At 40.5% G+C, this 11856-nt stretch overlaps 1 protein-coding gene across 1 annotated transcript; it reads left to right on the forward strand.

The window, feature by feature from the left end:
- The first annotated feature begins 9696 nt into the window (after positions 1–9696).
- LOC121452996 (sentrin-specific protease 2-like) lies at positions 9697–11205 on the forward strand. Its single transcript, XM_041659501.1, has one exon. The coding sequence runs from the start codon at positions 9697–9699 to the stop codon at positions 11203–11205; it is 1509 nt and encodes a 502-aa protein (XP_041515435.1).
- Positions 11206–11856: the final 651 nt, after the last annotated feature.

The following is an 11856-nucleotide window of genomic DNA, read 5'->3' on the forward strand; positions in this document are numbered from 1 at the left end:
AATTAAAGTTATAGAATTTTAATAATATATTGATGACATTTGTAAAGTATGGCAATCTCTATTCTTCAAATAAAAAAAAAACCTTAACTTTTTTCTGAGAATTTGAAGGAAATAAAAGCAAAATACGATTCCAAAACTTAAAATACAATTGATAGATGAAATAAAATGATGTCTGAACTAATGAAAAAAAGTGAAAAACCTGTATGACAAGAACTTTAAGTCTTTGAAGAACGAAATTGAAGAAGACACCAGAAAATGGAAAGATCTCCCGTGATCTTGGATAGGTAGGATCAACATAATAAAAATGGCAAACCTACCAAAATCAATTTATAGATTCAATGCAATTCCCATCAAAATCCCAACACAATTCTTCACAGACCTTGAAAGGTCAACAATCAACTTCATATGGAAAAATAAAATAAAAAAGTATAGCCAAAACAATCCTGTACAATAAAGGAGCTTCCAGAGGCATCTCCATCCCTGACATCAAGCTCTATTATAAAGCTAAAGTAATGAAAACAGCTTGATATTGGCATAAAAACAGACAGGCAGACCAACGGTAACAAATCAAAGACCCTGATATTAATCCATACACCTGTGGACACCTGATTTTTTACAAAGATGCTAAAATTGCACAATGGAAAAAAGAAAGCAAGTTCAACAAATGATGGTACAAAGGAAAAAGCAAAGCATCTATAACAAATGGTCCTTGCATAACTGGATGTCATCATGTAGAATAATGCAAACAGACCCATATCTATCCCCACACACAAAGTTCACGTTCAAATGGATTAAACACCTCGATATAAATCCAGCCACACTGAACCTGATAGAAGATAAAGTAGAAAGTAGCCTTGAACATATGGACACAGGAGACCACTTCCTAAATATAATACCAGTAGCACAGACAATGAATGCAACAATAAATAAATGGGACCTTCTGAAATCGAGAAGCTTCTGCAAGGCAAAGGACACACTCAATAAGACTTAATGACAGCTTACTCAATGGGAAAATATCTTCACCAATGCCACATCTGACATAGAGGTGATCTCCAAAAATGTAAAGAACTCAAGATTTAGACATAAAATTACAAAATAATCCAATTAAAAATGGTGTGCAAATCTAAACAGAGAATTTTTAATAGGAGAATCTCAAATGGGTGAAAGACAGTTAAGGAAATGCTCAACATCCTTAGGCAAAGCAACTCTGAGATACTATTCTACACCAGTTAAAATGGCTAAAGTCAAAATAAAAACACCAATTGATAGTTTATGTTGGAGAGGATGTGGAGTAAGGGGAGCACTCCTTCCCTGCCAGTTGGAGTGAAAAACTTATATAGCTACTTTGGAAATCTTGTGCCTTCTTTTTGTTGAATTCAAGAAAAACTTTAATTTCTTTCTTTATTTCTTTCTTGAACCAAGGATGGTTCAGTAGTTGAGAGTTCAGTTTCCATGAGTTTGTGGGCTTTTTGGGAGAAGTATTGTTAAATTCTAGCTTTAGTCCATGGTGATCCGATAAGACACAGGGGGTTACTCCAATTTTTTTGTATCTATGGATGTTTGCTTTGTTACCAAGTATGTGATCAATTTTAGAGAAGGTTCCATGAGTGCTGAGAAGAAGGTTTATTCTTTTTTGTTTGGATGGAATGTTCTATAGATATCTGTTAAGTCCATTGGAGTCATGACATCTGTTCTCTAATTTCTTTGTTAAATTTTTGTCTTGTTGACCTGTTCGTTGGTGAGAAAGGAATATTGAACTCCCCTACTATTAGTGTGTGGGCTTTGGTGTGCATTTTAACTTTTAGGAATGTTTCTTTTACATATGAGGGTGCACTTGTATTAGGGGCATAGCTATTCGGGATTGAGACTTCATACTGACGAATTGTTCCTGTCATGAGTATAAGTGTCCTCCATCTCTTCTGATTGATTATACTTTGAAGTCTATTTTGTTAGATATTAGGATAGCTACACCTGCTTGTTTCTTAGGTTCATTTGATTGGAAAACCTGTTCCCAACCCTTTACTCTGAAGTAATGTCTGTCTTGGAGGTTGGGGTGTGTTTCTTTCTTTCTTTTTTTTTTTTTTTTTGGTTTTTCGAGACAGGGTTTCTCTGTGGTTTTGGAGCCTGTCCTGGAACTAGCTCTTGTAGACCAGGCTGGTCTTGAACTCATAGAGATCTGCCTGCCTCTGCCTCCCGAGTGCTGGGATTAAAGGCGTGTGCCACCACCACCCGGTGGTGTGTTTCTTGTAAACAGCAGAAGGCTGGATTCTGATTTGTTTTTTTTTTTTTTGGTTTTTTTTTTTAAAATATTTATTTATTTATTATGTATACAATATTCTGTCTGTATGCCTGAAGGCCAGATGAGGGCGCCAGACATCTTTACAGATTGTTGTGAGCCACCATGTGGTTGCTGGGAATTGAACTCAGGACCTTTGGAAGAGCAGGCAATGCTCTTAACCACTGAGCCATCTCTCCAGCCCCCCTGTTTTTGTATCCATTCTCTTAGCCTGTGTCTTTTTATAGGTAAATTGAGTCCAATGATACTAAGCGATATTAATGACCAGTGGTTGCTAACTCTGGTTATTATTCAGTAGTAGTGTTTGTGTATTTTTCTTCTTTGGGTTTTGCTGGTTATCAGATGTCTGTGTTATTGTGGGTGTAGTTAGCTTCCTTGAGGTTTTCTTCTAGTACTTTCTGTAAGGCTGGGCTTGTAGATAAGTATCATTTAAATCCATTTTTTGTCATGGAATATCTTGTTTTCTCCATTGATGGTGAAAGAAAGGTATGCTGGGAATAGTAGTCTGGGCTTGCAACTTAGTGTCTGCAGTACATCTATCCAGGACCTTCTGGATTTCATGGTTTCTATTAGAAGTCAGGTGTAATTCTGATAGGTTTACCTTTATATGTTACTTGACCTTTATCCTTTGCAGCTCTTAATATTCTTTCTTTGTTCTGTATGTTTTGTGTTTTGATTATTATATGGTAAGGGGATTTTTTTAAGATCCAGTCTATTTGGTGTTCTGTAAGCTTCTTGTACCTTTATAGGGATATCCTTCTTTAGGTTGGGAAAGTTTTCTTCTGTAATTTTGTTGAATGTATTTTCTATGCCTTTGAGCTTGAGTTCTTCTCCTTCTTCTACTTTTATAATTCTTAGGTTTGGTCTTTTCATGGTGTCTCAGATTTCCTGGATGTTTTGTGTTAATAATTTGTTGGATTTAATGTTTTCTTTAACCAATTAGTGTATATCCTCTATAGTATCTTCAGCACCTGAGATTTTTTCTTCCATCTCTTTTATTCTGTTGGTTATACTCATCTCTATAGTTCCTGTTCATTTACCCACATTTTTCATATCCAGAATTCCTTTGGTTTGTGTTTATTACCTCTATTTCATTCTTCAAGTCTTGAACTGTTTCCTTCACCTGTTTGATTTGTTTTTTCTTGATTTTCTTAGTTTTTTTTGAGGGATTTATTAATTTCTTCCAACTTTTTGTTTGCTTCTCTTCCATTTCTTTAAGGGAGCTTTTCACTTCCTCTTTAAAGGTCTCCATCATTTTCATAAAGTTACATTTAAAGTTGTTTTCTTCTACTTCTTCTGGGTTAGGATAATCAAGTCTTCCTTTTGTGTCTCCACTGGTTTCTGGTGTTACCATGTTGCTTTTTAGGATGTTGGAGGAATTCTAGCATTGGGGCCTACCCATCTCTTCCTCCAAATGAGGCTGGCAGCGTCTTGGTGTCTTGGTCCAATCCTTGCTGTGGCTGTCTCTTAGGTCCCCTCAGGATTGGGGCAAACTCCCAGGTCCCCTCAGTATTGGAGCAATCTGCATTCAAGGGTTCCACTGAGCTTTCAAGTGAAAAGGCGGGTGTGGGGGCAAGATGGGTTGGAGGACAGTCCAGCCACAGGAATACTCCCTGCTGGATGGCTAAAAAAGCCAAGGGAGTTAGGGATGGGCCCCTGAGTTTTGTCCCACTGGGGAGGTCCCAGAGAGCGGGGTGTCCAGCTGTCTAGCCCTGTGACTGTTGACTTACCTCCCAGCTCCCCTCAGTATTGGAGCAATCTGTGTTCCAGGGTTCCACTGTCCTCACAGGCAAACAGGCAAGTGTGAGGGCCGGGTAGGTTGGGATAAAGCCCAGCTACAGGAATACTCCCTGCTGGCTGGCTAGAAAAGCTGAGGGAATTGGGGAGGGACACCTATGGGACACTATGAAAGCAGTGCTAAGACGAAAGTTCATAGCACTAAGTGCCCACATAAAGAAAATGGAGAAAGCTCACATTAGTGACTTAACAGCACACCTGAAAGCTCTAGAAATAAAAAAGAAGCAGATTCACCCAGGAGAGTAGAAGACAGGAAATAATCAAACTGAGGGCTGAAATCAACAAATAAGAAACACAGAAAACAATACAAAGAATCAATGAAACAAAGCACTGGTACTTTGAGAAAAACAACAAGATTGACAAACCCTTATCCAAACTAATCAAATGACAAAGAGAGAATATCCAAATTAACAAAATCAGAAATGAAAGGGGGGGCATAACAACAGACACTGAGGAAATTCAGAGAATCATTAGGTCTTACTACACAAACCTGTACTCCACAAAATTGGAAAATGTAAAAGAAATGGACAGTTTTTTTAGATAAATACCATATAGCAGAATAGACCTAAAAGCCATGAGAAAAAAGAAGCTGTCATCAAAAACCTCCCAACAACAACAAAGCCCAGGGCTGGATGGTTTTAGTTCTGGAATTCTACCAGAACTTTCAAGAAGAGCTAACACCTATACTCCTCAAAGTGCTCCACATAATAGAAACAAAAGGGTCATTGCCAAATTCTTTTTATGAGGCTACAGTTACCCTAATACCAAAACTGCACAAAGACTCAACCAAGAAAGAAAATTACAGACCAATCTCACTCATGAACATGGATGCAAAAATTCTCAATAAAATACTGGCAAAACAAATCCAAGAACACATCAAAAATATCATACATCATGATCAAGTAGGCTTTATCCAAGAGATGCAGGGCTATTTCAACATACAAAAACCTATCAATGTAATCTATCATATAAATAAACTGAAAGAAAAATCCATATGATCATTTCATTAGATGCTGAAAAGCATTTGGCAAAATCCAACACCCCTCATGATAAAGGTCTTGGAGAGATTAGGGAACAAGGATCATATCTAAATATAATAAATCTATATACAGCAAGCCAACAGCCAACATCAAATTAAATGGAGAGAAACTCAAAGCATTCCACTAAAATCAAAGACAAGACAAGGCTGTCCACTCTCTCCATATCTCTTCAACATAGTGCTTGAAGTTTTAGCAATAGCAATAAGACAACATAAGGAGATCAAGGGGATTCAAATTGTAAAGGAAGAAGTTAAACTTTCATTATTTGCAGATGATATGATAGTGTACATAAGTGACCCCAAAAACTCTACCAGAGAATTACTACAGCGGATAGATACCTTCAGTGATGTGGCAGGATACAAGATCAACTCAAAAAAATCAGTAGCCCTCCTATACACAAAAGACAAAGAAGCTGAAAGGAAAATCAGAGAAATATTGCCTTTCACAATAGCCACAAATAACATAAAATATCTTAGTGTAACACTAACCAAGGAAGTAAAAGACCTATTTGACAAAAACTTTAAGTCTTTGAAGAACAAAATTGAAGAAGACACCAGAAAATGGAAAGATTTCCCATGCTCTTGGATAGGTAGGATCAACATAATAAAAATGGCAATTCTACCAAAATCAATCTATAGATTCAATGCAATCCCTATCAAATCCCAACACAATTCTTCAAAGGCCTTGAAAGAATAATAATCAACTTCATATGGAAAAACAAAAAACTGAGGATAGCGAAAACAATCCTATACAATAAAGGAACTTCCGGAGGCATCACCATCCCTGACATTAAGCTCTATTACAGAGCTGCAGTAATGAAAACAGCTTGGTATTGGCATACAGAGATGTTGATCAATGGAATTGAATTGAAGACCCGAATATTAATCCACATACATATGAACACTTGATTTTTGACAAAGAAGCTAAAATTATACAATGGAAAAAAGAAAGCATCTTCAACAAATGGTTCTGGCATAACTGGATGTCAACCTGTAGAAGAATGAAAATAGATCCATATCTATTGCCATGCACAAAACTGAAGTCAAAATGGATTAAAGATCTCAATATAAATCCGACCACACTGAACCTAATAGAAGACAAAGTGGGAAGTAGCCTTCAATGCATGGGCACAGGACACCACTTCCTAAATATAACCCCAGTAGCAAAGACAATGAATGCAACAATAAATAAATGGGACCTCCTGAAACTGAGAAGCTTCTGTAAATCAAAGGACAGCGTCAATAAGACAAAAAGGCACCCTACTGAATGGGAAAAGATCTTCACCAACCCCACATCAGACAAAGGACTGATCTCCAAAATATATAAAGAATTCAAGAAATTAGACATTAAAATTCCAAATAACCCAATTAAAAATGGGGTACTTAACTAAACAGAGAGTTCTCAACAGAAGAATTTTAAATAACCAAAAGATACTTAAGGACATGTTCAACTTCCTTAGCTATCAGGGAAGTGCAAATCAAAACAACTCTGAGATACCAGCTTACACATGTCAGAGTGGCTAAGACCCTAAATATCAATGATAGCTTATGCTGGAGAGGATGTGGAGTAAGGAAAACTCTCATCTTTTGCTGGTGGAAATGCAAACTTGTGCAACCACTTTGGAAATCAGTTTGGCAGTTTCTCAGAAAATTGGGAATCAACCTACCTCAGGATCCAGCAATACCACTCTTGGGAATATACCCAAAAGATACTCAATCATACTACAAAAGCTTTTGTGCAACTATGTTCATAGCAGCATTATTTGTAATAGCCAGAACCTGGAAACAACCTAGACACCCCTCAACTGAAGAATGAATAAAGAAAGTGTGGCACATTTACACATTAGAGTCTTACTCAGTGGTTAAAAAAAATGACATCTTGAATTTTGCATGCAAATGGATGGAATTAGAAAACACTATCCTGAGTGAGGTAACCCAGACCCCAAAATATGGTATGTACCCATAAAAGTGGATGATAGCTATAAACTAAGGGCATTGATGGAAAAGATGGAGGTCAGAGATCGGACTTACATTCCAGACTGTTTGCATAAGGGGTGACAGGAAGCTGAGGTGATATTTTGACTAATAAGCTCTCTTTGGAAAAGGGGGCAATGACTCTAGTCTGGCTACTTCCTGCGGGCATGAGGCAGTGTGGGGAAGGGGCGAATCTGGACATTGGTGGGTCCACGCTCAGTGAGAGGTGTGGCTGGAAAGGCATCCTGTATACTGTCATCCTGAAGACGCCAGGCATCTGTTCCTAGAGGAGGTGAGAAGGTGGGTGTGGTGTGAGATCCTGTCCACCAAAGGTAGAGAAACCGAGGAGTTAGCTCAGGATACCTCAACCCAGTAAAAGTGCTGGGCAAACAGGTATCACTAACAAAGAATGAGAGAAAAATTGTCCTGTAAGAATGTAGAGCAGTGGCAAAGTTTTAAATGGGGAGGAATGGGTCCTGTCTACCCCCAAAACTAAAATTGGTGAGGTGGAGGAAAGGGGGAGGAAGGTGGGTAAGGTGGAAGTTGACCTTGAACTTCCAGATTGGCAAGGAAGGGGGTAGGAGAGGACAGGAAAGGAGAATGTTGTTCCACAAGAGGGTGGTGGGTAGTGTGGTTTTGAGCGAGTGGTGAAGGGGCCAGTGCCTCTGACTGCATGGTCCAGCTGGAATTGTCGGGGTTCCAGTTCCCAGATGACCAGGAATTTGGAGGTGTTGCGGTCCTAGCCACCAGGTGCTGTGAGACACTGGCTACTGAGGGAAGGGTGAGAGCGCAGAGCCCAAAAACCATGGACATATGTAAGCTCTGTCCAACCGTCCCTATGGTGACAAAAATTTTCTAGGTCCGGGAGGATGGTAAGCTCAAAGCTTCCTTCTGGTGGCCAACACGTCCCATTGTCAAGATTGTATTGAGGCCAAATCTTAATGCATAGGGAAATTAGCCGTTCAGCACAGATCAGACATCCCCAATTTATAAAGATTTTGTAAGAGGCATCCCAGGGGTGACAACGGATCTGGTTTTGAACTGCAAGTACCCATTATAAAGTCTATGCCCAACTGCATGGCCTAAGTCTATTACAGTGCATCTGCCAAAGTAGCTCTTAGGACTAAATGGGGTCATGAAAATTGAATGCTAGGCATCCCTAAAACAAACAAAATTCACCTCAAGTAGACCCGGGCTAAAATCGGACTCTTGGCATGGGCCCACATCTTCCACATGAGTCCGATAATGGACACTGTAAGTAAGAATGGGTTCCCCAAAACCCTATCGCATAGACAAGAAAAAAGAGCTGCAGTTCAGGAGCTGGTTTTAGCCTTGCGTAGAGAGCTTAGGTTGTGGTGGGACCTCCAGATGTTAGAAATATTTCCTAACACAAGCTCTCTGCCGAAGCAAAAACACCAATTAAGCCGAGTTAGAAACAAGCCGAACTGAAGGGTATCCAGGTTTTAATGGGATTTCTGAGCTTTCCGGTGGCCCCAAGGGGAACCAGGAAGCCGCCAACATAGAAGGGACTTTCAAGGGAGCAGTTTAAATAGACTGGGGGAGTGGTCAAGATTTGGCGGGCTGCCAACACTCTCCTTCAGGGGAGCGGCCAAGGATTTGGTGGTCTGCCTTGATCATCCTCGGGGAAGGGGTCAAGTTTTGGCAGGCACAGGGGCGGGGCCTCGAAAGATGGAGGCCAGAGATTGGGACTTATAGTCACATTTAAGTGTGAGCAACAAATAATATGTGTCTTGACTCCTTTGCTCACACAACACCACCTACTGGGTTTCATAAATGCAAAATTCTACTTATTCTTTGTAATAACTAAGCTTATTGTGGGGAGCCATTTTAAAGGCGATTATATTTTGTTTTCTATTATTGACCCTGATGGACGATTTTCCAGAAGATAAATGTACTAATCAAGATGAACTCAGTTATGCTGAGAGGATCTGGGTATCCTTGTGCTTTGCTGAGGGAAACTGAGATGTGTGTGATTAGTTCACAACCCCGCAATCCTGTCTTCCAACTCTGAACCAAGTTGGGGGTGAGCAGGGCCACCCTCTGCCCCAAAGAATGTTGAGTTACATTCTTACTGGTCACATCACAACCAGCTGCAGAACCTTGAATGCTGTGGCTAGGGCAACCTCCCGACTCAGGTATCACTTGTGAGGCTTGCCTCCCACGTGTTAGCTGCGCAGTTAAGACCTGGTGTCTTATAGTGACTAGGACAGTTTGTCCGATTTTGATGTCTTGGATCTTTAGCCACTTACTATGCCCTAGAGGGACATTTCTAAGGAAGTAGTCCTAGAACTCCACGGGGTTTCCCACAGTGGACCCTGGTGAACTGCGAAGACTTGATTATTCACCAATCAGTTCCCAACGCTGCCCACTCAGTTGGCTTCATACTTTGACTAACCCTGATACCCCAATCAACTCTCTTTATGAAGAAAAGCTATTCTGAGCTCTTCATCCTGTGACCAGATAAGTTTCTGATCTTGAAGCAACTTGTGGATTTAACATTTCCTGGAGTAAGTAGTTTTCCCGACATTGGAGTCCGGCACCCAACACAGGCAATTCCGGCAGTGATTTCATGTGGCATCCAGGACAGTGTGGGATGGAGACGAAGCCTGAAGCTTCCAGACAGTGTAGAAAAAGGAAACAGCAGGATGAAGGAGGCATAGAGACGGAGTCTGAAGCCTTGAGACATGGTGGAAAACTGAAACGCCAGGACGAGGGTAGAACAGATTGGGAGTTTGAAGAGCCCAGCAAGGCTCGGAAGAGGATGGCTCAGGAACAGCGAGATCTATGGCTTCAAAGCCAACAGCCAGTCAAAGAGCAGCCACAGAAACCCCGGGAAGAGAGTCCAAAACAGCTAAAGCCCCTAGAGTGGGCCAAAGGTCCACGGGAGCAGGGTGTAACTGAGAGAAAGTCTGCTGATGGTGGTAAGGGTCGTAAGCGGCCCTATTGTGTCATGGAAGAATTTGCACAAGACCATCAAAGGGAAAAGTACCAAAAGTTACAGCAGTGCCTTCAACACAATAGTGACATGAACTATGACCCACACAGGGCTCACACAACCCTCGTGAATACTTTGAACATCAAAGGTTGTGGGGAAGAGCAGAGTCATGGATCCAGTTTAACTCAGTGTGATCCTAAACAATCTGTTGCTGTTGCCACAAGAGAATGTCTGTCACCAGACACAAGAGTAAAGATGTCTACCAAGGAATCTTCTGATTCACAGAAGAAAGAGGGAGCAACCCTTGAAGAAAGAAGGAGACACCACTTGGAGTCTGACTTGCAAGGAACACAGGTTCAAATCCTGCATAGTGGCAGCAGCAGGTTACTCCCCAACAAGATGCCCATATTTAGTACAGAGAAAAAGCCTGTTGCAGGCCAAGGAAAGGGCAGAGGAACAGATGAAGTCCTTGATGTTACCGAAGACATGGAAAAAGAAATCAAGAAGGCACTAGGTCCAGGGCCCAAAGACGAAATTTTAAGTTGTGCATTCAAATTGAAAATTACTAGAGAAGATATCCAGACACTAGAGACTGGTGAGTGGCTTAATGATGAGGTAATTAATTTTTACATGAATCTTCTGGTTCAACGAAATGACAGTGAAGGCTACCCTGCTCTTCATGTGTTTAGCACTTTTTTCTACCCTAAGCTAAAACATGGAGGCTATAATGCTGTTAAAAGATGGACTAAAGGAATGAATCTATTTGAAAAGGAAATCATTTTAGTGCCTATTCACCAGCAGGTACATTGGAGTTTAATAGAAATTGACCTAAGGAAACGCAGTATTATATATTATGACTCAATGGGACACTCAGGGCAGAGTATCTGTGAAACAATCTTCCAGTATTTACAAAATGAGAGCAAGACTCGTAGGAACATGGAGCTAAACCCTTTGGAGTGGAAGCAATACAGCATGACATCAGCGGAGATTCCTCAACAGCTGAACGGGAGCGACTGTGGCGTGTTTACCTGTAAATATGCAGATTACATTTCTAGAGACCAACCTGTCACCTTTTCTCAGCATCACATGCCCCTCTTTAGGAAGAGGATGGTATGCGAGATCCTGCACCATCACTTACTGTAACAACATCCTCCCAGTTGCTGTGGAACCCTGCACTTTTCCATCGATGCTTCTAGATACTTCATTCAAGATGGAAAATATTGAAAACAGATACTGAGCTGTCCAACACAATAAAGCCCACTCTCTTCAATGAAGTCCTAGCTTGGGGAGTCCTGCCCAGTGCCACCTGTAGGATACATGTAACCACTGAAAGCTTAGGAACTGCTGTTCAAACCTCATTAAGAACACGTGTCCAAAAATACTGTTTGAATGCTGGATTTAGTTTATGAATTGTTTTTTTGTCTTCTTCCCTCCCCTCATAATTGTTTGTTTTCATTAACTCATTTGATATTCTTGGAAGTTGTCATTTTCCAATATCCTACAACTATCAACTCTATTTCTTGTGTGAACTGTTTATCCCTGAAAGGAATGCCCATTACAGTGTTATTCCCACTGAAGACCAGGAGAGACATCAACAAGAGGAGGCAGGCAGTGCTGACTAGCATTTCTAATGCTGAAGTTGGATCTGTTAAAGCTGGGCGTGTGTTTTTATTTATTTTTTTAGGTTTGGAATAGTCCAAGAAAGGAAAGTGAAATGAACAGACTGATTCTATTCTGAGCCATCAAACTCTATTGGACTTGCCTAGGTTGTAGACGTATGTGACCATAGGATGT

The sequence above is a fragment of the Microtus oregoni genome, unplaced genomic scaffold, assembly GCF_018167655.1.
Source record: "Microtus oregoni isolate MIOR12 unplaced genomic scaffold, Mior012 000010F_ref0000083, whole genome shotgun sequence".
Lineage (NCBI taxonomy): Eukaryota > Metazoa > Chordata > Mammalia > Rodentia > Cricetidae > Microtus > Microtus oregoni.